Genomic DNA, 27,231 nt, shown 5'->3' on the forward strand with positions numbered 1-27,231 from the left:
CTGGGGCAAGTTAGGACCAGAAGTAGAAGAGCTGGATGTTGGTAAAATAATGAAGAGAAATGCACAACTTCAAGTGATGAGGGACCTGTTTCTTTTTGTTTGTTTGTTTGTTTGTTTTAATATATATTTTATTGATTTTTTTACAGAGAGGAAGAGAGAGGGACAGAGAGTTAGGAACATGGATGAGAGAGAATCATCTATCAGCTGCCTCTTGCACACTCCCTACTGGGGATGTGCCCGCAACCAAGGTACAGGCCCTTGACCGAAATCCAACCTGGGACTCTTCAGTCCACAGCTGACGCTCCATCCACTGAACCAAACCGGTCAGGGCCTGTTTCTTTTTTAGTTATTGTTTGACCCTGTAGTAGGAAAGTAATAAAATACAAATAGTCTGATGGTGGGCAAAACACACACACACACACACACACACACACACACACACTCCCCACAAATAAGAGTCAGCTTGCCGTTAAAGTGAACCTGCTTTTACCACAGTGCTGATGGACGTTTCGAAGGCTCCCTCATGACGAAGGCCCTCGTGAAATCGAATGGGACCGTCACCTGGACCCCTCCCGCCAGCTATAAGAGCTCGTGCACCATGGACGTCACGTTCTTCCCGTTTGACCGGCAGAACTGCTCCATGAAGTTCGGGTCCTGGACTTACGACGGGACCATGGTCGACCTCGTCTTGCTCAACGAACACGTCGACAGGAAAGACTTCTTCGATAACGGGGAGTGGGAAATACTACACGCCAAAGGGAGGAAGGGACACAGGAGAGACGGTGTGTACGCCTACCCGTTCATCACCTACTCCTTCGTCCTGCGTCGCCTGCCTCTGTTCTACACCCTCTTCCTGATCATCCCCTGCCTGGGGCTCTCCTTCCTGACGGTGCTGGTGTTCTATCTGCCTTCGGATGAAGGGGAGAAGCTTTCCCTGTCCACCTCGGTCCTGGTGTCCCTGACGGTGTTTCTGGTGGTGATTGAGGAGATCATCCCTTCTTCCTCCAAGGTCATCCCTCTCATTGGAGAGTACCTGCTGTTCATTATGATCTTCGTCACCCTGTCGATCATTGTCACCGTGTTCGTCATTAACGTTCACCACAGATCTCCCTCCACGTACCACCCCATGGCCCCCTGGGTGAAGAGGCTTTTTCTGCAAAAACTCCCTAAGTTACTCTGCATGAAGGACCACGTGGACCGCTACTCCAACCCAGAGAGAGAAGAGAGCAGACGGTTGGTGCCAGGTAGAGTCCTAGAGAGAAGGAAGCAGAAGCAGGTTAGCGATGGAGAGAAAGTGCTGGTTGCTTTCTTGGAAAAGGCTGCGGAGTCCATTCGGTACATCTCCACGCACGTGAAGAAGGAGCATTGTGTCAGCCAGGTGAGTAGACTGGGATGCAGAATAACGCCACCATTGAGATGCACCAGAATGAATGTTCTCACTGCAATTTACAACAAAAGGCTGTCCTTGTTTGAAATGTGGCATGATTCGCTAGCTGCTTTACAAGTACAAAATGTAAAACAAGTCCTGACATAAATTAGGGATTTGGGTATGGATTTTTAAGAAGTTCGCAAAAACAGAATAGGAAAAAGTGAAGCAACTATGATTAAGTGCTATTCCTTATGATTTGACTTAATTCTATTGAAAATAATTCAATTCTACATTTTAAATAGGCTATTCTGGTCTCTGATAATTTCTCTCTCTTTTTTTTTAATGGGATGATGGGTATTTCTACCCATAGAATTTGGAAGTATCAGATTTTTAAACTAATATTAAAATAGAGTGTTACCATGATCTCACTCATTTGTAGAATATAATGAATAACATAAACTGATGAAGAAAAACAGATCCAGAGACAGAGAAGCATCAATCAGTCCGTCAAACCTCAGAGGGAAGGTAGAGGAGGGTGGGGGTAAGGGGAGGAGATCAACCAAAGGACTTGTATGCATGCATATAAGCCTAACCAATGGACACAGACACCAGGGGGTGAGGTCATGGGGGAGGGGGATGTCAGGAGGAAATAGGGGAATAATGATACATATGCAATACCTTAATCAATAAAGAAAAAAAATAGTGTTACAACCAATAGTAGTAGTGTTTAGAATATTAGAGGGGTGTAGTAATTTAGCTTACAGATTTGAACAAAAAAATGTGTGGCAAGGATGTGAATTTCAGACTCAGAACAGTCCTGGACTCAGATCTGTGACTTGAGACATAGTACATATAATTCTCATGTGGTAGAAATAGGCACTTTCCCCTTTAAAGATGATGACTGGCCCGTCCTTCTCCAGCCTCGCAGTTTATTTCTGCTCTGACCTTGCCCTTCACAGCTTCCCTTCCTCCAGAGGGACTTGGTCTCCTCTCTCCCTTATCAATCCCTGCCCTCTCCTGCTCAGGTCTCCTCCTTGGCACTGTCTATCATTCTGGAGCTGGAGCAGCCAAGCCCACATGTGGGGTTGAAGAAAGATAGGCTTGCCCTAGCCAACTTGGCTCAGTGGATAGAGCGTCAACCTGCAGACTGAAGAGTCCCAGGTTCGATTCCGGTGAAGGGCATATGCCTGGATTGCTGGTTCGGTCCCCAGTAGGGGGCATGCAGGAGGCAGCTGATCAATGATTCTCTCTCATCATTGATGTTTCTATATCTGTCTCTTTCCCCCTTTCTTTCTGAAGTCAATAAAGAAATATATTAAAAAAAAAAAAAAGATAGGCTTGTGACATTGAGCCACAAAAATTCTTAATTTATAAATTTGTGGTTCATTTCATATATGATATCAGGAAGCATCACACTGAGAGATATTGGCTTTTTATTTATTTATTTATTTTTGCATATTTTTTTCATTTTTTTTATTAAGGTATTATATGTGTACATATCTTACACTGCCCTCTCCCCACTCCCATACATGCCCTCGATATTGGCTTTTTATTTGTGTTTTTTTTTTAAAGTGGGGTTTCCCCCATTTTAACCATCCATGCTTACAAATGCACCAATGATTCTGTGTTTCTATTGTACATCTTCATTGTTGATGACAGTGATCACGGGCTGTTTAATTTGGGAAGAATCTGAGCCTATAGTACAGGTGATGTGTTAGGTGTGTTTTGAAAACCATAAATCTGAATATTACCCTTTTTAAGTCCCTTGGAACAAATTCAGAATGGCTGCCCAGCACCCGACATGGAAGCCATCTCTCCTTCTCTTGTGCAGGTGGTACAAGACTGGAAATTCGTAGCACAAGTTCTGGACCGCATCTTCCTGTGGCTCTTCCTGACGGTGTCGGTGATGGGCTCCGTCCTGATTTTCACCCCTTCTTTGAAGATGTGGCTACACAGTTACCACGAGGAGCAAGTCTCCAGAGCGATCTAACATGCACTCCACAGAGACAAAATGGCACCATGGAACTGCCATCCAGCCGGCAAGTATATACTGCACTCAAATGCACAGGCTTCTTGGAAGGGCTTGTGTGGTCCTCCAGGAAACGGAACTTGGTAAATGTGGTTTGCCCACAGGAAATTCGTGGTTGCCATTAGAGTGGGCTGGGTCTGGGTAAAACAGAACTCCTAAGGGCCCTGCCTTGGCTTCAGGGAGGAGTCATATGCCCAGGCCTGAGCTCACAAGCCGGCAGCACAAGGAGGTTCCCAGGGAGCTGGACTGAGGTCTAACAAACCTGAGGCCTGAGAATTCAAGGAGGCCTCGGTGTTGGCAGGATTTGGGTCTCCTGTATCCTGTTCTGGGTGGTTTTGCCTGAGATGCATCTTAGGCTGTGTGTTGTGGACGAAGAAATCTCAACAACCATGACAGAACACTGGGGCTCCTTGTGTAATCCACACATCCATATATCTCTGCACGTTTTATTGGAATTTTTAAGAAGGGAGGCAGCATGGTGAAATGGGAACCAGAGCACAAGGACTCTTGAGTTCTAGACAAGCTTTTTCTCAGCTGTGAGCTGTGGGACCTTAGGCAAGTCACATGTCCTCTCTGGTCAAGAAGAGCCTATGACATGATTTTTAACACCCTTTTCCACTCTACAATCCTATTCTTTGGATAGGCATACTGGAGCTTTCACAATTTTTAGACCACACAATTTCTAATTGTAACTTTGATCCTTTGGGGAAATGAATCTGCTTTATCTCTGCTTTAGGGCAGGAATTACAAGAATATATTGTGGTGAAACCAAGGATTCGATGCCGTAAATCCCTGATGGGATTGTGAAATCAAAGGGCAAATCACTGCTCTTTTTATTGAGAATGCTATTGACTTTAACTTTATTCAACTCATCCGTTTGCTAGGTAAATGGCAGAACTAATCTTAGAAAAATGCATTTTGATTAGAATCTAGTCTTACATTTTAAAAAGTACCACACGAGACACTTCCCAAGCTTCCTTCCGACCAGGCACAAATACAGCAAAGGTCAAACCCATATACATGTGCATGCAGCTTATTCCTCATTGCCGCTACATTGGGAGACAATGCCCGTTTCAGATATGGAAAAGGATAAATATTTATAGGTCACAATAACCCTCAGAAAGCAACTACAAAAGAGAACTTGAAAGCAAAGAAATTTTTCTTTCAAATATATAGCAAGAAAAATCTTCTGGGGGTAATCTTGCCTGCTAATCCCAAGAGGTCACAGCAAGACCCATGCAACTCTCCATCACACGTGTGAGCATGTGGGACAGACTCATGCCTGGACACACACGTGCAGGCACACACACTCGTTGACACACCCTAGCATGCACACAGGAGTGGGCTCACACAGAGCTGTCCTAATTGTTCTCACTCTTCAGATCTTTGCTACCACTCCGCCTCCTCATGGGCCCCACTGAACTCCTGTCTCTGAAAATCCATGATGTGTTCAGTTTCTGCTATACGGTTTAGAAGGTCATTGTTCTTTATTATTTTATTAAGTGAATTTTATTGCCTTGCCCCTGTTACATTTCCAACAGCATCTCATAGAGCTGTGTACATGGTCAAGACTCAATTGATTAATTAAACCAGTACCAGTAAGTTTGTACTGGGTTTTTCATCTAAAATAAAGACAAATTTTACTCTTGCTCAGTCCTCCAATATTTCCAGTTGTGTGTGTGTGATTTTCAGCACGTACCTTAAACTTTTTCTTACATTAAAATGCTTTTGATGCACAATTCGTGGGCACAGACTATGGGATGGTGAGGGCTTGGGGGGTGGAATGGGAGCCGATTGGAAGAGGCTAATGGGGAGAAAAGAGGACCTATATGATACTTTCAAAAATAAATATTTTTTAAAATTGTTTTAATTTTTAAAGAAAGCTTTTTGATTGGCCAGCATGACTCAGTGGTTGAGCATCAACCTATGAACCAGGAGGTCATGATTTGATTTCCGGTCAGGGCACATGCCCAGGTTATGGGTTTGATCCCCAGTGTGGGGTCTGCAGGAGGCAGCTGATCATTGATTCTCTCTCATCATTGATGTTTCTATCTCTCTCTCCCTCTCCCTTCCTCTCTGAAATCAATAAAAATCATACTTAGAAAAAATAATTCCATTTTCCACTTTCTGTCTCTCAAGAACAGCCTAAATTTGTAGCTAGATTGTCTAAAATAGGATTTAACCCATAGTGGTGTGCCTCTTAAATCTATTTTAATTTGTCACTGACTTGTTGAAAAGACTAGATCAGCTTTCCCCAAGAATGTTGTTTCGTATTTGTCCGGTTGCTGGCTTTTGTTGTCATTTAACTTATTCTTCTGTCTTCTGTATTTTCTGAAAATTGGAAGTTGCAATTATTATTCCTGTTTAATATTTTTGACAGAGTACACCAGAAATTATGGTGCATAGTTTATGCTGTATTGTACAAGGAGACATGCTATCTGGCTTTTGAGTCATCACTGTTAAGAATAATCCCTGGGTTAAGATGATGACAGCCTGATCTCGCCACCTGTCCAGTGATAAAATTAGTGGGATAGCCTGTGTCCATCACACACAGCAGCTATAAAGACCTTGGTCCTGCCGAAACCGGTTTGGTTCAGTGGTAGAGCGTCGGTCTGCGGACTGAAAGGTCCCGGGTTCGATTCCGGTCAAGGGCATGTACCTGGGTTGCGGGCACATCCCCAGTAGGGGGTGTGCAAGAGGCAGCTGATCGATGATTCTCTCTCATCGATGTTTCTAACTCTCTATTCCTCTCTTCCTCTCTGTAAAAAATCAATAAAAAATACATTTAAAAATAAAAATAAAGACCTTGGTCCCTTTAGAGCTGGCCTATCACCAGCTACATTAGAACCCTGTAATTTCCAAAGAGCAGGACCTCTATCCTGGGATCGACCTTTCTGGTTGTGTCATAATTCTTTCATGGAAGCACCTCCTATTTTGTATTAAAGTGTACTCATTTCATTAGTAGCCATGGTGACTGTCATTTGTGTTTAACCCGATACATATTCCTTCTTTGTATCAAGACTTTCTGCTCAGTATGGCAATAAAATAATAGTGAGAATAGAAGTAACATGATATCTTGGGTTTACGGATAGTCTTAGGTTTGGGGAAAGCAGCCGAGGGCGGCAACACCTCCACAAATGTGCACTGTCACCCCTCCAGGCAGAGTAAGCACTTTGGGGAAAAGCAGGCTGGCCTGTTGTCAAGTTAGACGTGGCCCTGAATGCTCGAAGAGGGTTCCAGCTTCGGGCAACAAGAGGAGACCCACGCAGGACAGAAGAACCGCAGTCTCCAAAGGGAAATCACAGAAAGAAGGTTGTGAGCTGTGAAGATGAGCAGCCTTCTAAACATCCTCTTCATCTGCAAAACCCACCCTCGGAGGATGAAGGAGTGAGGAGGGATCAGCCTTGTTGTTTCTCCAGCGGGACAGATGCTCCTGCCGCCAAGAAGGACCCAGTGAGAATGTGGGGCTGCCCCTCAACAAGCCTGCTAGGCATGTGCCTTCACAGGCCTGTGCTCCACACTCATACCCTCAAGGGGGTTCTAATTTTTCACAGGGAGGTTTATGGGTGGTTTGATGGGGAAAATCCTACATTGGTCTGTCCCACACATTATAGGATGCTTAGCATCCCTACCCCCAGACCCTACTTGACAATAGCCCTAAACTTTTCCAAACACCAACTAGAAATAGTGTGTAGGTGTGTGTATATGTGCGCGTGCACACACGAGTGCATTTGTATAAAAGGCATGTAATAGCATCTCCAGTTCAGAATGGCTGGTACTGCTGGAGGGTTCAGACGATAGTTCCAGTCAAAAGGTGGGATGCTCAGTTGGTATGCTCCTGTTCTTACTGCCAAGCCCCTCACCACACCCAAGAGGCACACCCTAGGCCTTGGGAAAGGTTGGGTGGAGTGGGGACATCCCAATATATTCTCTCTAGGCCAGGGGTCCTCAAACTTTTTAAAGTGGGGGCCAGATCACAGTCCCTCAGAGAGCTGGAGGGCTGGACTATATGAACTACTAATTCCTACTGTAACACCTCGGCTGCGCTCACTGCCCAAAAAACCTGGCGGGCCGGATCAGACTCCTCTGCGGGCCGCATGTGGCCCGCGGGCCGTACTTTGAAGACCCCTGCTCTAGGCCCTCAGATGGTGCCTCTGTGGTTCTCAAAGTCAACATCTTCCTTCTCCCACCTGCTGCACCTCCTCCACCCGACTTTGCCCTGATGAATGTGGTGAAATGCCTTCAACAGCGTTGGTGAGGGTGCGAAGAAAACGAAACCCTTGTGGATTGTGAGTGGAAATGTAAGACAATGCAATCACAGCGACAGTCCCTTAAAAAAATGAAATTAGAATCACAACAAAACCCAGCCATTTCACTTCTAGGTATATTCACTCAGAATATCGAAATTTCAATTCACTCAGAAGAATTGAAATCAGGAACTCAGAGATATATTTGTATACCCTTATTCACAAAAGCCAATAGGTGGAAGCAACCCAACCTAAGTGCCGCCCATTGACAAATGGACAAATAAAATATTGTGAATACATACGATAGAACACTACTCAGCCTTCCACAGCAAAGGAACTCTGACATGCTACAACGTGGATGAAACTTGAAGACATTTTGCCAAGTGAAATGAGCCAATTGCAAAACGAGAAATGCTGTATTAATCCACCTATAAGAGATACAAGAATAGTTAAATTAATAGAGACAAAGTGAAAAAGTGGTTATCAGTGCAGGGGGGTCGGGGGGAGGAGAGAAGCATGAAGAGTTGTTTAATGGATGCAGTTCCAGTTTTGCAACATAAAAGAGTTCTGTGGATGAATGGTGGTGCTGATTGCATTATATTGTGGATGTTTTTAAATATATTTTATTGATTTTTCACAGAGAGGAAGAGAGATGGACAGAGAGCTAGAAACATGGATGTGAGAGAATCATCGATCAGCTGCCTCTTGCACACCCCCTAATGGGGATGTGCCCGCAACCCAGGTACATGCCCTTGACCGGAATCGAACCTGGGACCTTTCAGTCTGCAGGCCGACACTCTATCCATTGAGCCAAACCGGTTTCGGCTATATTGTGAATATTTTTAATATTACTGAATTTTATACTTAAAAATAGTTAAAATGATAATTTGTGATATTCCTATTTTAGCATCACTAAAACTGATTTTTAGTTAATCCTCACCTAAGGATATTTTTTTCCATTGCTTTTTAGAGAGAGTGGAAAGGAGGGGAGGAAGGAAAGAGAGAGAGAAAAATATTGATGTGAGAGAGACACATTAATTGGTTGCCTCCTGCACCTGCTCCAACTGGGGCCAGGGGTGAACCTGCAACCCAGGTACATGCCCTTGACTGGAAATAAAATTCTTGACCCTTGAATATACAGAGGGACACCCTAACCTTTGAGCAACACCAGCCAGGGCCATTAAAACTTTCTAAAATTTAATATTGAATTGGTTTGATAGTAAAAAAAAAAAAAAGTATTAAGTAACAACCAATCCAATGTAAAGATAGAAAGATAAAACAACGGTACTTCAATCACAAATATGAGGAGTACAAATACTTTAAAACAGAGTAATTCAAATATGAGAGGGAGTAAAAATACTTTAAAACAGAGTAACTCAAATTCAATACCTCTACTTGGTGTGCCACATAGTGCCTTATGCTCCAGTGTGAGATAGACAAGGAAGGATTAACATGGAGTAATAGAAACCATGGTGAATCAATGCAATGAAGATTATGAAATCTTTAAAAGTATACTTCGCGATTATGTAACATCATGAAGGAATGTTGCTAATATGATGTTTTCAGAAACCAGAAAAATACAAAATTGCAAGGTAAAATTGAACTGTAAAAAATTATATGTGGCCTGGCCAGCATGGTTCAGTGGTTGAGCATCAACTTATGAGCCAGGAGGTCATGGTTTGATTCCCAGTCAGGGCATATTCTTGACTTGTGGCCTCAATCCCAAGCAGGGGATGTGCAGGAGGTAGGCATCAATAATTCTCTCTTTTTCTCTCTCTCCCCTCTCTGAAATAAATAAAAATATTTTTTTTAAAAAAAGAAAAAGTATATATGCATATAGGCAAGGACTAGAAGGGAAATGCAAAAATAAAAGTAGTTCATTTGTTAGGGCAGAGCTCTTTTTTTCTGCTTTAAAATATGTCTTTTAAATTGTTAGGATACTATTTACACAACAACTAAGAAGATAATAAATTCGAGTGGAATAAAACAGAATTTCCAAAGGGTTCCCTCTCAGAAAAGGAATTGCTCCCAACGGTACAGGTCACAATTTCTGACAGAAGAAATAAGTTTATTTTCAGTCTCAGCTACAATGAACAAATGGAAACTGTTGATGGGAAAAGACAACGAAGGTGCGTTACGTCTGCCTGGCCACCCCACCCCGTGTTCTCCTACTCTGATTGCTCCTGCTCCTTCCCCGCATGACACTTAGTCCTGGGGATCTTTGTGCTCATGCTTTTCTAAAAAGCTGGGACTGCTGGGGGCAGCCTATTTCTGTTACCTTTGCAGTGCCTAGCAGAGTGCTGGGTTACCTCCAGTTTTGTGTGTTTTTTAAAAAGAATTTTTTTAAATATATTTTATTGATTTTTTACAGAGAGGAAGGGAGAGAGAGAGTTAGAAACATCGATGAGAGAGAGTCATCCATCAGCTAACGCGTGCACACCCCCCACTGGGGATGTGCCTACAACCAAGGTACATGCCCTTGACTGGAATCGAACCTGGGACCCTTCAGTCCTCAGGCTGACGCTCTATCCACTGAGCCAAACCGCTTTTCAGACCTCAAGTTTCTTGCCAGATGTATGCTAATACGGCCTGCTGAGGTCGACTCCGACTACCTGCCATTGCTTTCTGCTAACGAATGTATGGAATCATGCTGGTGTGTGAGCTACATCCCAGAGACATGCACCAGAAAGCAAGCCTACAAGAGTTCACGAGCATGGCACCCGTCAGCAAGGCCCATGCTCCAGAGTTTCATGCCTGGCACGTGTCCTTCTGCTGATCAGCAGCATAAACTGGGGGGACCGCAGAACCCCTTTTCAGTGTGTCCCGATGTGGATGACAGGGTTCGCTGTGGTATGGCTCAGCGTGGCCCTGGAAGCTGACCGTGTCCAGACCCACAGCGAGAAGCCCGGGGGAGCTGCCAGCGCTGGGCTCCAGGGCCGTGCTACAAACGAGGGCATCAGGCCCCTCCTTTCCAATCAAGCCCTCGTTTCCTCCTAGTCATCAGCTTCCGTAGATGGGGGACTTAGATGGGAAGCTTTCTGTCCCTTTCTTTATGGCACGGAACACAGGACAAATACAGCGTCTGCACATTTCAAAAGATCGAGTCCTTAGGATTTCCCTGTGTTCCCCAGCAGTGGCTGGAGAAACAGCCCTGCGGTGCCAAACACGCAGACGATGATAAAGATCCAGAGAAACACCCTGTCCACCACCATGGCCACGTATTTCCAGTCATCTTCTACCTGAAAGCCAAACAAACAAACAAACAAAATCAATTTTAAAAAATCAAAACCGGAGGAAATGTGCTCCGTGGCACAAATAAGCTTCTTCCTTTTCAAAGAAAATGCTCCTGGCAAATTCTAAAGCAGATACTGGTATTATTTTTTTGTTAACTCTACAGAGCATGCAAAAGAGCTTTTGTGTTTTGTCTGAAGAGGGTGGATCCTCACACCCGCGGAGTGCTTTGGGAGGCTGGCTACAGAGCAGACAGACTTCAATAAGCCAGGATTCTGTGGGCACAGAGGACCGTTCCGGACTGCAAGGAGCACTCCCAAGAAAGAGCTGCTCAGAAAGTGCGGTTCTGGTCATGGGCACCAGTGGATACCTGTCCCCTTGGCAAGTCTTGGGAAATGGGTTTGAGTCCAGGAGCGTAGGACATGCAGCATGATGGAGGGCCCCCTGATCAGGACGGGCAGCCCTCTAGGCCTCCAGATCATGCTGGTGACGGAGCGTTCATTGCCTTTCTCCCAGCCTTCCAGTTTTTGGGCCTCCTCACTTCTGCCAAAAATCTCCCTGTTTGTGTCTTGAGAGCTCTCCCTGGTGGTGATTAAATCAACAGCAACGCTCCCCTAGATTTTAGGAAGGTGTCACCCTAGAAGGGAGTTCTGGGCTCACTTGTCCTGTGACACACCCCACCCCCACCTGGGAGACACACAGACGCAGTCTCTTCCCCTGCGCCACCTTTAGATCTTTAGATTTTTTTTTTAAATATATTTTATTGATTTTTTACAGAGAGGAAGAGAGAGGGATAGAGAGTTAGAAACACTGATGGGAGAGAATCATCCATCAGCTGCCTCTTGCACACTCCCTACTGGGTATGTGCCCGCAACCAAGGTACATGCCCTTGACCGGAATCGAACCCGGGACCCTTCAGTCCTCAGGCCAACATTCTATCCTCTGAGCCAAACCGGTTTCAGCCAGACTTTATATCTTGAGCTATCCTTTCGCTAACAGATATGATGCTGGTAACTGCAATATGAGGTCAAAATCAGGCACCGGCATGAGTTTCCAGATGGCCTCCACGAGTCATCCTTATGTTATGGAAAGTGGGTGTGATTTTCTTGATCTCTCTCTCTTTGGAGGGTGTAGGATGCCCATGGTTCTATAGTTAGACTCTAAGCATCGGGGAGCAGACTACATTGATGCTAAAAATATCCCTGGGGCTCATTCCATCAGCACCGAAATCCCTCTGAAGTAGCATAAGCAGGACTGAGCTGTGGAGGATTCACCCCCTCTTTCCTCCCACCACCCTCAGATGGCAAGCCGCTCTGCAGTCATTTCTCTTTCCCCTCCGTGGGCAGCGTTTCCCTCCCCACCTCTTGTCTGACTCTGTTTCCTGTGCAGGAGCCCTCAGTTTCATTAACCAAGGTGGCCCTGGACGTTTATTTTAACCAGCTGTCACTTGAGTTAACATTGCTGGAGGTGGAAGTTTGCCCTGGGGCTACCTGACCCCGAGCCAGTCCGCCCATAACTGTGTCATAACAGAACTGGGTCTTAGAGCAGTGTTTCCCAAACTTTTGACATATGTGTACCCCTTCTATAATGTGTACCCCTTGTGCTCATGAGATCGTAGAATTAGGCGCAGCTAAGCACGGTGCAGTGCATATGCCCACCAAACTCCGGTGCAACGCGCACCCCCACCAAACTCTTCCCGTACCCCTGGGGGTACACGTACCACACTTTGGGAAACACATGCTGCCTGGCCCTCTTACAAACAGAGCTCACTCTGAAGATCTGACCATTTCTATAAAGTGCCTCCAGGCCTGCTGCAGGGGGACAGGCTAGAGGAGACACGCACTTACCTCCTTTGTTTCATTCTGGTTCTTCATGTTTTCTGCTATGAATTGAACGCTGTTAATCACGTCTTCGACTTCAGGTGAGTGCTCCGCATTTCCTGTCATCCACCGCAAAGGCTGAGGACTTAATCTTCTCTTGCTGGTGGCAGGCTGGTGTGATTTAGGGCAGTGGCAGCATTCTTTCAGGAGTCTGGGCTCCCTGCGATGATCAGACTTGGCTCTGGTAGGCCCACAGGAAACGCTTTCGGGGTTTTTATCAGAACGTGTCTTCCTCGTCTTATCCAGAGGTCTCTTCATCATCAGGATCTGGGGCAACAGCTGGAGGAAAACCGTCTTCACCCACTCGCGCATGGTGTGTGTCGTCGGGGTGCGATAGTGTATGTTCAGCACAAACACAGTCACCGCGATGGACAGGGTGACAAAGATCATGGTGAACAGTAGGTACTCACCCACCAGTGGGATCACAAGGGATGTGGATGGGATGATTTCTGTGATTACTAGCAAAAACACAGTCAGAGAGAGCAGAACTGAAATGCAAAGGGTCACTTTCTCACCACAGTCAGAAGGAAGGTAGAAGACCAGCACAGTCAGAAATGAAATGAAGAGACAGGGGATGATCAGGTTAATGGTGTAAAACATCGGCAGTCTCCTAATGTAAAAAGAATAGGTTATATCTGTGTATATCTCTTCACAACAGTTGTATTTTATGTCATGCTTGTAGCCAGAAGCATCAACAATTTCCCATTCACTGTTTTCCCAAAAATCATTCATATCCACTTTAGATCCAATGATCAGAAGATCAATTTCAGCTTTGTCATATGTCCAAGAACCAAATTTCAGGGAACAATTTTGATGATCAAAGGGGAAAAATGTGATATCCATAGGGCAGGAACTCTTAAAAATAGCTGGTGGAGTCCAGGTTATCATGCCATCGTATTTAAGAAGAGCTTTTGTCTTGCCTTTGACTTGGAAGTCACCAACAGCACTGCAAGATAAATCAGACGCCATCAGTAACATCCCCTTTGCTATGTAATGGGTCAGTATGTACCAAAGGCAACTTTAGAGACCCCCATACTTGTTATAGAGAACAATGTCAGGCTTCCAGATCTTATCTGCGGGAACACGAATAGTCTCAATGCCATCAAATTCCATTGGGTCCCAACGCAATTTGTAATCATTCCAGATCTAAAGAAAATAGAAGTCAGCTTTTAAAAAAATTTTCTTAACCAATTTCTTCCAATGTTAATTCTCTGTACAGCAGTACTTTGGGAAAAATTAAGTTCTTAACTGAAGAGTACATTGGGTTCTATCAAAAATTGGGAGATTAAATCACGAAATAGGGGGATAAGTAGCTGAGCTGATTTTGGAAAATATAAGTTATCTACTAAATATTGATTATCAATTAGCTGGCCATGGTTCTAGGCTCAACTTCCAAGTTCCATGTACTATACTCACATTGGAGTACAACTCATTTTTAAGACTGAAAAGGTTGTTCAAGTGTGTAATGATGAGTTGGTTACAAAATCTGAGTAAAAGATTAATACAAGGAAAAAAGCAAAATGGTATAATATAAAACCAGCTGGTGGGATCCTAACCCACATGCTCTCATGCTCAGCTACTGAGTTCTCCAGGTTTAGTTGAGCAGGATCAAAGATAGGACTGAAACCTGACTCTGGAGCTCAAGCTACAGGTGAAAACAGAAGATTTGAGAGCAGCAATGAGAAAGGACAGAGTTTCTGTCTCAGAGAACCTTGTCACTAAGTTTCTGCACCTGTGGAGCTTGCATCAAGCCAGCTATTAGCAGAGCTGAACTTTAGGCTTTGGAGGAAGGTGATAATGTACGCTCTGTCAGAAGCTGGAGATGGAAAGAGGGGATGCTACTGGATTTTTATCCATTAGGCCAGCGTTTTTCAACCGCTGTTCCGCGGCACACTAGTGTGCCGTGAGATGTTGCCTGGTGTGCCGTAGGTGCAGACAAGACAAGAATTTTATAATTTTTCACTATTTTGTTTACTTAATATTTCATAATAAAGTAATTATAAAATACTTTCTTTGTGTTTATTTGATTCCTATTCAAGAGAATTACTTTATATATAGTCAATATAGGCACAGAGTTAAATTTTTTAACATTTTCTAATGGTGGTGTGCCTCGTGATTTTTTTCATGAAACAGTGTGCCTTTGCCCAAAAAAGGTTGAAAAACACTGCATTAGGCATTGTTAGGCTGGCACATGAGTAACACAGATCCAAGAAGACATGTGATGTAGACACATACGTGACGTAGCCATAGATTGGTTTCCATGATCTGGTTTACTTCATCCTGGGAAGAAGAAACAACATTTTTAGCTTCAAATATATTGTTAATAGAGATGGGTCTTAGAACAAGAATTACTACTAAAAAGAGCCAAATCTGAGTTATTCGTGCTTAACAGAGGGAAACAAAGAAAATTGAAAAGTCAACGTGTAAAAAGCAACCAGAAGTATGATATTCCACATCTGATGTCAACCCTGTTGACTTTGAAAGAAAATGTGGCTTAAAGACTGTCTTTCAAATGTGATTTAAGACTCACCACTTCTGAGAAGCCTTTCTGATCACCATAGCCTGTAAAGGCTTCTGAGCCCATGAAAGGAAAGAAGGGAGAAAAGAGGGAGTGTGGGAAGGAAGGAGGGAAAATACTACAGATGGCGATAGGTATCTGAACCTGGGTCATTGTTTTTGCTGACTTCTCCATTATCTGAAAAACCTCCCTTCCTCAACACTCTACGGAAAGCATGTCCAACTCAAAGGCTAACAAGAACCAAATAAACAAGGCATGCAGGCTACGGACCGAGAGTTTGACGTGCTTATATAGGCTCTGAGTTTGAGCCCAGTTGCCTTTTAAAATGTCCATCTCAGCTCACCATGGAGTAACCTGCCACTCCCACACAGCACATCACCCAAGCCATTGCTGATTGCTTTAGTCATTATCTACACAAATATTTACTGAGTACCTACTATGTGCTCTATAATTCTGGGACTACAGTAGAAATAAGATGGGAAAAATCCTTACCTTCGTGTGTCTTAGCTGTTATTGGGGAGATAGAAAAATCAATAATCCTATATAATAAAGAGGTAATATGCAAATTAACCCTTATGCTGTAATGCTGTCATAAGATGGTGGTGCTCACAGTGGGGGCTGGACCAGCTGCTGAGTGTGCCTGCCATTGCAGTTCCCAAGGCCCCGCAGAGGAAGGGTTGGGAGGGGCAGGAGGCCTGGAGGCCTGCTCTGCATGCCTGCGCTGGAGTTCCCTTAGCTCCACCAGTGGGCAGGCCTGGCTGCTGCTCTTCGCAGCTTCCCCAGAGTTCCCTCAGCCCCACCAGGGACGGGTCCCAGCTTCTACTCCACATGGCTTCCACCGGGATGACCAGGCCAGCAGGGAAGGGCAGTTGGGGATGATCAGGCCAGCAGGGGAGGGTAGTTGGGGGCAATTGGACCAGCAGGGGAGAAGTTAGGCATCAATCATGCCAGCAGGGGAGCTGTTAGGGGTGATCAGGCTGGCAGCCAGAAGCGGTTAGGAGCCAACAGTCCCGGATTGTGAGAGGGATGTCCAACTGGTTTAGGCCCAATCCTGCAGGGCAGTTGGACATCCCCCAAGGGGTCCCAGATTGGAGAGGGTGCAGACTGGGCTGAAGGACACTCCCCGCTCCCCCAGTTCAGGAATTTATTGCACTGGGCCTCTAGTGTGTTCATAAGCAGCTACCAACTCTTAAAGGGAAAGCTACTGAAGACACATCCAGAGCCTGCAGCAGTTTTACAGCACAACAGCCTGAGGCTTAGTGACAGTTACTCAGTAACCTTGCTAAGCTTCCTTCTACAAATGGGTTTTGGGGGGAAAAAAAAAAAAAAAAGTCATGGTAAACCTCAGGGTTCTAAAAGGTCAACAAAAGGAGTTACATTCATGGTTTCCTATTGGTCAGAGAGAGCAAAGATATGGATTATCCATTGGCCAGGTAGTCTGTGATGACAGTTACCAGACCTAAGGTTTGTGCCTTAGAGGGTCACCTTGTGACCTACAGATTTCAGCAGAGAACATGTCAATAAATCTATTGGCTGTCAGTCAAAAATGGACAAGCTCTGCAGTCCAGAAAGGTCTTGGAGGTAACCATTCTAAGCATCTTCCAACGACTGCTTCTTTCTGAATATTAATACATTGTGTTCAAAGAATTAAAATCAGGTGTTCATATTGTCCTGACATTATCCCTACTTTCCCACTTCCACTCCCACAGGCTGGTGAAGCTCCATGTGATATGGACACCTTCAGAGGTGTTAGCCAACTTAATGGATCAAGGCTTGGTCTGGCAAGTCCTGTTCTATGTCCAATTCCAGACCACACCAGTGGCTATGGGGGCACTGTCATCAGACAGCCCAGCTGGAGAGGCCAGAGACCCACAATCCCACTCCACATCCCTGGGACCATTAACCTGCATCTTTTTCTTGGGGAAATAAATTAGATGATACCCTAGCTGCATTAAAGAATTTGAGTTACAATTTCAAATGATTAACTTCTAGAGCAGCAGAGATTGTGATCAGAAAGGCCAGGTGTGCTACATTTTGCAAGGCCTATGCCATTTTAGACATGCCAGGTGATCAAAAGCACTAGAGAGGGGCTTTGTCCTAGATCTGTGTGTGTGTATGTGTTCGCGCATGTGTGTGTGTGGGGGGGGGGGGGTGAGTGGGGGGAAGTGGACACACTCATACACCAAAAGATCATCCCAGTAAACCTGTGACCAAGTCATTCTGTAAAATAGCAAATACAATCCATGTAGAAATCTCTGGTGCTCTAAGGCCAACCTGGAAGCTCAGACAGCAACAGAGGGTGTAGAACCTTCTTGAAGGGAGTTGGTGACTGTGCATCCTGGCTGTGCTGCATCACTGACTACCTCCAGAGCTCACCATGGCTCAGTGACAATAGTGAAAATGGTCCACGGGGACTTCTGGTGCCTCACATAAGAACAGATAACCTTCAACACACCAATAAGAATGGTTATACTGCCCAGCCGGCATGGCTCAGGGTCAACCTATGAACCAGGAGGTCACCAGTTCGATGTTTGATTCCCAGTCAGGGCACATTTCCAGGTTGCAGGCTGAATTGCCAGTGCGGAGTGTGCAGGAAGCAGTGGATCAATGATTCTCTCTCATCATTAATGTTTCTAACTCTTTCTTTCTCCCTCTCCCTTCCTCTCTGAAATCAATAAAAATATATTTTTTAAAAAGAAGGGTTATATTAATATCTGGAAGTCTTACTTCTGAAGAGGAAAAACAATTACTAAAGACAAAGAGGGACATAGTCCACCAGGATGTTGGGATGATCCTGACACATCAAACAACAGAGTCTCAAAATACATGAAATAAAAACTGATAAAGCTGAAAAAAGAAACAGACCAGTCCCCAGTTATAACTGGAGCCTTCAGTCCCCCTCTCAGCAACCAATAGAACTACTGGAAAATACAATAGCATAAATATAGAAGATCTGAAAAAATAATCAATCATAAGATTAATTGACATATATAGAACACTCTACTGAGTAGAGTCTACTCAAAACAGCAGCAGACACATTTTTTTTCATATTATGTTCCATAATACAAACCTCAACAAATTTAAAATAATTGAAATTATGCAATGTGCTTTCTGACCATAATAGAATCAAACTAGAAATCTATAACAATTGCTTCTTGGCTTTTGGCTAAGATCAAGTATACAAATCAACAAAAAAAAAAAATATGGGAAACACTCTAAATCCATAAATACTAAACAAGTCACTTCTAAATATCCAGTAAACAAAGAGAATGTCTCACAGAAAATTTTTTAAAATACATATAAATGAAAACATATCAAAATACAAGGGAAATAGCTAAAAACAATGCAGAGAAGAAAGTTTATAGTATTAAATGCTTACATAAGAAATGAGAAATGGTCTCAAATCAATAACCCAAGTTTCTATTTCAATAAATTAGAAAAAGAAGCACAAAATAAACCCAAAGCAAGCATAAGAAAGGAAAAAATAAATGTAAGAGCAGAAATGAAGTTGAAATGGAACATTTCAATTAATAAAGAAAATTAATAAAACAAAAAGCTAATTCTTTGTGGGGACAACAAAATAGATAAACCCCTAACAAGGTTGACAAAAATAAAAAGAAAGAAGATACAAATCACCAATATCAGGAATAAAATAGCTATCACTACAGATCCTGCAGCCATTAAAAAGAACAGAGAATACAGTACTAAGAATAACTTTATCATACATTCAACAGCTTTAAAAAAAAAAAGACCAATTCCTCAAAAGCCACACACTATCAAAGATGAAATCGATCATCTGAATAACCGATATCTATTTTAAAATAATGTATCATTTAAACACTCCCAGAAAAGAAATGTCCAGTTCTAGTAAGTTTTCCTGGAGAATTCTACCAAATAGGCAAGATAGAATTAACACCGTGGACCAGGAGACAACACTAAGGGAAGAAACCACAGGCTAAGGACAGTGAAGCAGAAAGATAGAATGAACGTTGGCCAATGTCGTTTGTGTTTTTACCATCACAGTCCCTGTGACTGACATCCCCTGGAGCTGTGTGGTGCATGACCTGAGCAACTATAACATGTGGAGCAACTGCTGACACCACGGAGTGTCACCTGGTGTCAGCCTCCTGGACTGTCAACCTTTAGTTGTCTGTTACATCAGAAAGAAGGAAACTTTTCTATGTAAGCTGTGGTTTTTGTTCAGTCTCTGATAGCAGCCCAATGCAAACGTCACAATCTCTATTCAGCAGTCCAGCATCTTCAGAACAAGGTCCTGAAGGGATCTGTCGGTCAGGGATTTGAAATGATGCTGTACCCTGAGGAGGGCCCCCTCACAGGTTCTAGGTGAATCTCAGTTCAGCTTCCCGTTCATAAGAACCCAATCCTTACAAATATGGCTTCCAGTCCAGTATTAAGCTATCTGTGGGAGGGGAAGAGTATGGGGGGAGGAATCAGAATAATAACTAAATAAAAATTTATTAAAGGAACAAGTGGCCCCCTCCAAGTGAGAGTTAACATCTATTTTCTTCTGTCCTCCTTCCCCTTCTCTCCCTTCCCTCTTTATCCTTCCCTCCCCTCTTTCTCCCTCCTTTCTCCCTTCCTTCCTCCCTTCCTTCCTCCCTTCCTCTCTTTCTTTCTTTCTTTCTTTCTTTCTTTCTTTCTTTCTTTCTTTCTTTCTTTCTTTCTTTCTTTCCTTTCTTCTTAACAGTACCCACACACTTCCAACCCTGACTTCACTCCAGTCATTAAGGTCTTTCCCCAGGTGTACCTAGAGAGACACCACTGTTCCACCCTGAGCCGAGTCCAGGAGAAGGAGGGCTCCTTCCCATCCATGGGCTGGGGCTGATGTGCAGGTGGCTTCCTCCTTCTGTGCACTGTTGTCTCAGGAACGCTCCGTAACACCCCTCTCTGGAGGTGCTTCAAACTTCCCTTACTTCCTAAGCCTTCCTTTTCCTGGAATTTGGTCCAAATCCTGCACCTCAGGCCAGACCTACACTCCTTCCACCACCCTCCACTCACCCCCCAACCCCCACCCCAGGCCTTGGAGCCCAGAACCCACCTCTACGTTAGAGTACCAACCACCACTATCCCCTTTTCCAGCAACTAGGGCACAAAGAGTAATTAGTCAAAAGAAAGGACTCTAGTCCTATTTGCCCTTGAACATGATAGCAATAAATTAAAATAACTCCAAATTCCCATCTGGTTTTCCAGATCTGGATGGAATCCTATAAGAAAGAAGATTTTTTTTTTTTCCTTTCTATCTTATGTAGCATAGAAGCCATAAAGCAATTTTTTGTTTGGAGTAAAAAGAGCATAAGCTTTGACAGTATGGAGTTTCCTCAAAAAGTTAAAAAATGGAACTCCCATTTGACCCAGTAATCCCACTTCTAGGACTATATCCCAAGAAACCAGAAACAGCAATTAGAAAAGATATATGCACCCCTATGTTCATAGCAGCACAATTTACCATAGCTAAGATTTGGAAACAGCCTAAGTGCCCATCAGCAGAGGAGTGGATTAGATAACCGTGGTACATCTACACAATGGAATACTACACTGTTACAAAAAAAAGAAGGAACTTTTACCATTTGCAACAGCATGGATGGACCTGGAGAGCATTATACTAAGTGAAATAAGCCAGTCAGAGAAAGATAAATATCACATGATCTCACTCATATGTGGGATATAATGATCAACATAAATTGATGAACAAGAATAGATCCAGAGACAAATGGAAGGGGAGAAAGGGGTTAGAGAACAACCAAAGGATTTGAATGCATGCATATTAGCATATCCAATGGACACAGACACTGGGGCGGTGGGGGCTTACCAGGGCTGGGAATGTCTGGAGAGGGGGGTCAATTGGGGGGAAAGAAGACAAATGTAAAACTTCAGACAATTAAAAAGAGAGAGAGAGAGAGCACGAGCTTTGGAGTTAAAGGGGCTGATTCAAATGGCCGTTCCACTGCAATCGTATGAGCTTGGGAAAAGCTCTTAACTGAGACTCTAGCTTCTCGGCTGTCAGCAGATGGCCACCATCTTCCACTTCTCCCTTCCACTTCTCCTTCACCTCTCTGTTTCATGAACTGACTCTAAAAACACTTCCAGAAAACAACCCTGCGTTCATGTGAAGGGGTGTGGCATCCATCGGTGGAGAAAGAGCCTCTCCCACTACCGAACAGTTTCGAAGGGCCAGCAGCCATGAAGAACGCTGTCCGTTTGTATTTTTTAATTCCCATGTTTCCCACGTGCATAAGTAGAAGGATGTTTGGGGGCTCTGACCCCTCAGAGGCGGGGCTCCTTGAGGCACAGGTGGTGAGTTTGAGGCACTTACCACGTTGGCCAGCTGAGTGATGGCCACTTCAAAATGCACCCTGACGGGGTCAGAGACATTTTCCACGGGCCTGATGAGCGGGTTATAATGAGAAAACAGCTTGTGAAAGAGTCTCTCCTCCGACGCACAGCCTGCGCCACCTGCATGCCAAACAGAGGGGGGAATTAGGGAAGCAGAGAGGATGCTGGGGGCTCTCTGGTGGCTTCCATCACTGGGGGATCGGGCAGTGAGGGGTCCAAGACAAAACCAGGAATGCTGACATCTCAGGACTATAGCAAAGGAAATAATGTTGGTAAACGCACTTTTAAAAGTCTGAGGCACCACAACTGTAAAGAGGGAGGCGTAGCTCTAATCTTTGCTTAGGTCACTAAAAACAGCTCACAGTCTTACCATCCAGTAATTAAGGGATAGTCCTGCCCTTTCCTGCCAAAATACTGATCCAACCTGACCTGTTTCTTCCCTGAACAAGGGGTCTAACTGAAAGAGCCAGTAAGATCATTAAGGTCTTAACAAGCCAGACTCTTTCTTAAAACCAACTTTGAAATTTAATTATTTTGGAGATTTGTGAGAATGCAAAGGCTTTTAAGGCAAAATTACTTACTGGTAAGCTGCTCTTTAAAATAACGCAAAATTGGTCCTTAAATAATAATAGCATTTTCAGTTGCTTAATTTAAACGCTAGTTTAATGCCTATCTCTTTGTATGTTTCTAAGAATGCCTTAAAAGTAGGTTACTTGCCTTCATTTGCTATAATTCACTTCATTAATACCCTCTCTATGTTTTCCCTTACAGATTTCAAATTTGACAGCTGAAATATTATTCTACCAATTTCTTGACGATATTTATACCCTGAAAAAAAAAATAATTAAAGAAACTGAAAAACTAAGTAAAAATGAGCAAAGGAACAAGTGTTATATAATAATATTGAATAAAAAGAGTCATTTGGCCGGGACCAGTTTGGCTCAATGGATAGAGCGTCGGCTTGGGGACTGAAGGGTCCCGGGTTCGATTCCGGTCAAGGGCATGTACCTTGGTTGCGGGCACATCCCCAGTAGGGGGTGTGCAAGAGGCAGCTGATCAATGACTCTCTCTCATCGATGTTTCTAACTCTCTATCTCTCTCCCTTCCTCTCTGTAAAAAAATCAATAAAATATATTTTTTAAAAAGAGTCATTTGACAGAAGCTTTTGGGAACACTAAAATTTCAGCAGAAAAGAACATTTTTAAACGTAAAACATCATTCTTGACAGCATAATTAATAATGGTAGAAATATTTCTATATAAAACAGACCATCAAAAATCCTCCCCATTACCCATCTTCCTCCTCTCCCCCTTGAGGCATTCAGACATTCTTTTCCCTGTGAGAGGTTTTAGAGAAACCCTGCAGAGTCTCCAAGGGCAGATCCCCACACAGCCAGCAGCACATGGCAGCGCGGTTTTGTTTGGGCAGAGCAGCTGCCGTCTGTTAAGTCTCAACTTTTAAAATGAATGATTTTACTCTTAGGACGCATTTCAGCATCGTAATATGACATGTTTCCCAAAACAAAGATGACTACCTACAAAACGGAAGAGTTCATACTCAGTAACAGGACCAGCTAACAAATAGACCCGTTTTGAAAAAGTATTAAGTACAAATATAAATAAATGAGTTGAATCTATTCATGGCACAGGTGGATAGAAAATTGCATCATCATTCTTATTACCATATTTTAATTGAGAAAATAAATTAGAATGTTTCACCATCCTCCCCATCCCACCCCCAAAACCTTATCCTCCCCATTAAACGTAACCAATAAAAAATAGGTTAACAGCTGTAACAAGAGTAATTCCTGTGCCGACACTACCTATTTACCCGTAGAATATTTATCTCTCTGCCCAACCAAGCACAACTAGAAGAGTAAACATATGTAACTAGAAAGAGATTACGAGATAAAAGGGAAACCAAACCTACCTTTACAGAAAGCTATGAGGATACACAAGCAGAGACACAGACCACAGTGAAGGCATCGCTGGCCCTGGCGGGTCAGCATGGTTAAAGCACACTTTGATTTCTATTTCCGGCCAAAGGACCGAGGAAAACAAAGAGCTGTCTGACAGCCAGGCGCACCAGACCTTTAAATCATCAGAGGCGCGCTGCAGTCCACGTGTGCCTTCTGCAAAATAACAACATTCACCAACAGCACCGTGGATCCCGGTATCCGAGACCGAGGCCAATGAAAAGGACAAATCAAAAGAACGGTCTGATGTCAGATGAGTCACCCCATTTCCTGTCACCCTAGATCACTTTTCATGTGAGAACCGAGAAGAAAAGCAGGGAGGGAACGCAAGACAGACAGGACGGAGGGAGGATGGAAAACATTGCCCCGGCTCAGTAGGTATTTTTGCAGCGCAGTCTTAACCTTAATTCTTAGGGGAATAAACACACATTTACTGAGCTCTGACCGTAGGTAAAATGTATGCCAGGTTCCCAATAGTGTATTCTGGTTCACTGGGTTCTCTCATCAAGGCTTAACCTTGTTATAAGAAAACTTTCTAAAATATGAGTCACTCTTTCTGTCTTAATAAGAGTGTCTTATACAATTTTGTCTCACTGCAGGGCTTCTAGATTAGTGATCATTCAGATTAGATGTCCGAAAGCGAGAGGAATGATATGAACACAGGATGCCACCTGGACAGTTCTGTTTATTTAAACACTCTTGTCACCAAAGATAGATGATAGATAGATAGATACATAGATACATAGATACATAGATACATAGATACATAGATACATAGATACATAGATAGATGATAAATAGGTAATTATTCAGCCATGATTAAGAAGGAACTCCTGCCATTTGAGTAAATAAAGGACATTTACTAAGTGAAATAAACCAAACAGATCAAGACAAATACTGTATGGTCTTGCTTATATGTGGAATCTAAAAAAGATAAACTCATAAAACAGAGTGGTTGCTCAGAGCTGGGGGGGAGGGGTGAGAGTAAGGGGCTTGGTCAAAGGGCATGAACTTTCTGTTATAAAATGAGTAAGTTCTGGTGATCTGATAGGCAGCATGATGACTACTGTATAGTTGAAATTCACTAAGAGAATAGATCTTAAGAGTTTTCATCACATACCTACACACACAAATAATATCTGTTGCCAGTGGGCGAAAGAGGTCCTTTGCCGCATTAGGAAAGATTACAAACGCACAGGTGTGGAGAAGTGTAAACGTGATGGTAAGATTTTATTGGGAATGAAAAAGAATTAACACACCTTCGGTGACCCAGAGGGTGGGCAGACCCTAGAAGCACGGCCCCAAGGTTTTTGCTAATTCTCCATCTATCTTCTTGGCTTAGGCCAGAGGTGGGAAACTTCCGGCCTGCGGACCATATAAGGCCCCGCCAAGGCATCAGGGGTGAGTTAATTAAATGTTTGACCAGATATAGCACGCCAGTTTTTAAGTTGATAATTTTGTATGGCCCTCGAATGATGTTATAAATAACCACATGGCCCTTGGCAGAAAAAAAGGTTCCCAACCCCTGACTTAGGAAAAGGACAAGAACCACTTAAATTACCCAACCCGAACTTTCAACTCTTCACGGCCTTGGATTGGGCCCTCCTCCCAGTAAATTCTATGGAGGTTTCATTTTCTCTATCCAATCCAGTTACCTTTCCAATCATTCCCACACCATCCCTGCCCCTCTATTTCATCACCCTGATGCCCATTTCACTTGTACCAAGCAGAGGAATTTCCTCCCCCAATTCCCTTCCCGGGCTTTCAGCATTTCTAAGGATTCCTATGACTTGGGGTAGCACCCTGAGAGTGTGTTAATGGTTTGTTTACCAGTAAGCTAGATGGAAATCCTGTTATTTGTTCCTACTTCCCAGTTTATTAAAATTATTTCATTCTCTTTTGCTTTTTCCCTTATATTAATAACTCTAACTGCCTACACTGGCATAACTGAGATGATGGATATGTTAACTAGTTCGATTATGGTGATCACTTCATAATATATATATATATATATATATATATATATATATATATATATATTCATCATATTGTACATCACATGTGTCAAACACAAGGCCCGTGGGCCAAATCCAGCCCGCCAGGCCTTGCAATGTGGCCCGCACTGCGCTGTCATCACTGCACTCCGCTGTCAGTTTATGACATTGTCAGTTTATGACTGTTCAGTAAACCATTTGGCCCGCGATTTAGGCTGGATTTTAGATTTTGGCCCCTTCTCTGATTGAGTTCGACACCCCTATTGTACATCTTAAATACATACAATTTTATTTGTCAAATAGAGGCCTGGTGCATAAAATTCATGCACTAGGGGTAAGGGGCGGGTCCCTCAGTCTGGCCTGTGCCCTCTCACAGTCTGGGAGCCCTCAGGGGATGTCTGACTGCCACTGAGGTGGGAGAGGCTCCTGTCACCACCACTGCACGTGCCAACCATGAGCCCGGCTTCTGGCTTAGCAATTCCCTTGTGAGAGCGCACTGACCCCCTGGTGGTCAGTGTGCATCATAGCAACCAGTCATTCCACCATCCAGTCAATTTGCATATTAGTCCTTTATTATATAGGATTATACCTAACTTAAGTTGGAGGAAAGAAAAGAAGTTAGCCCTGAAGATGATCCCTCAGGTCCTTCCCAGACAAACATTCTGTGACATCATCACAAATATGGCATACTTTAAAGTTCAGACTAACGACTTCCCTCAAAAATTCTATTAGTCTCATATGTCTTAAGGGCACAAAACAAGAACTACCATTTATTAGCACCACATTTAGACCAGACACTGGGCTAGGTGCTTCAGCTATGTCATCTTCAGATGTTACTCAAGTTCTCCCCTTAGCAGATGGGCTCTGGTCCTTGGCTGACGTGTCCTGTAGAGTTTGGAGAGAACCTACGATGATGAAGAGAAAAATTCTGGACAACACTTTACCATGATGGTTAAAATGCCACCTCACACCCCAAAATGGGCAACACCTCACTAGTTTTCAGAGTAAATCCCAAATCCAGTCGGCTGTTTATCCAAATCCCCAACACCACCCTCAACTGTTTCTACTGGTCAGGCTTTAACTGACTTTCCCTTCACACCTTCTAACTGTTGCTTATGTCCTTGCTTTATCCAACAATCCTTCTCTGTAACTGTCACCTGTCAGCTCAAAGAATGACTCTAGCGGGCTATCTTTGGGAATATTGCTGGATACTATTTCATGTTCAGATTCTAGTAGTTAGTTTTTAGGGGATAGTTGAACTGCTACAGATAAGCTGCCAGGCAATGTGGGAGAATTAATCAGCCAGGCGCTCAGAGGATATTCAGAAAAGTAGCCTTTATTGCCGATGCACTAGTGCCATGACTCAGGGGAGTCAGTCTCCAAATCCTGAGCGATGAATGTGGATGAAATTTTCCTTTTAAATCCTTAGTTCCTTTGTCCCCCAAATATGGACCAGGTGCTGGACTTTTTGTGGGCTTTGGGAGTTGGGATGGGGGAAGTGAGATCACACTCAGAGGCCTGTCTGGCGTCAGCACTGCCTACCCCTTCAGGGGGTTGTATATGGTTCATGGTTGATGGCCTCTGTGAAATGGGAGTATTCCAGGACACAGGTTCTGCAAGGCAGGACAGGCATC

General features: G+C 43.7%; 2 protein-coding genes across 4 annotated transcripts in view; one reads left to right on the forward strand and one right to left on the reverse strand.

Annotated features, from left to right (window-relative positions):
- CHRNB3 (cholinergic receptor nicotinic beta 3 subunit) overlaps positions 1-5,967 on the forward strand; it is a 28,235-nt gene extending 22,268 nt beyond the window's left edge. For 2 of the 3 annotated variants that reach the window (XM_084879850.1, XM_084879851.1), the window contains exons 5-6: positions 496-1,378; positions 3,201-5,967. In XM_084879850.1, the coding sequence (XP_084735976.1) occupies positions 496-1,378; positions 3,201-3,359 (1,042 nt within the window). In that variant the 3' untranslated portion in view covers positions 3,360-5,967. Of the gene's footprint in view, positions 1-495; positions 1,379-2,394; positions 2,568-2,597; positions 2,660-3,200 lie in introns of those variants that run through there. The other variant, XM_084879852.1, reaches the window with a different exon arrangement.
- A 4,023-nt stretch (positions 5,968-9,990) lies between these two features.
- CHRNA6 (cholinergic receptor nicotinic alpha 6 subunit) lies at positions 9,991-23,698 on the reverse strand. Its single transcript, XM_084879623.1, has 6 exons — positions 23,558-23,698; positions 21,609-21,748; positions 14,992-15,036; positions 13,793-13,902; positions 12,724-13,702; positions 9,991-10,884 (listed from the first exon to the last, which is right to left on the reverse strand). Exons 1-6 carry the CDS (start codon positions 23,634-23,636, stop codon positions 10,753-10,755), a joined length of 1,485 nt encoding a protein of 494 aa, XP_084735749.1. The 5' UTR covers positions 23,637-23,698; the 3' UTR covers positions 9,991-10,752.
- Between the last annotated feature and the right edge of the window lie 3,533 nt (positions 23,699-27,231).

Source organism: Pipistrellus hanaki (assembly GCF_964339955.1).
Source record: "Pipistrellus hanaki genome assembly, chromosome: 3".
Classification (NCBI taxonomy): domain Eukaryota; kingdom Metazoa; phylum Chordata; class Mammalia; order Chiroptera; family Vespertilionidae; genus Pipistrellus; species Pipistrellus hanaki.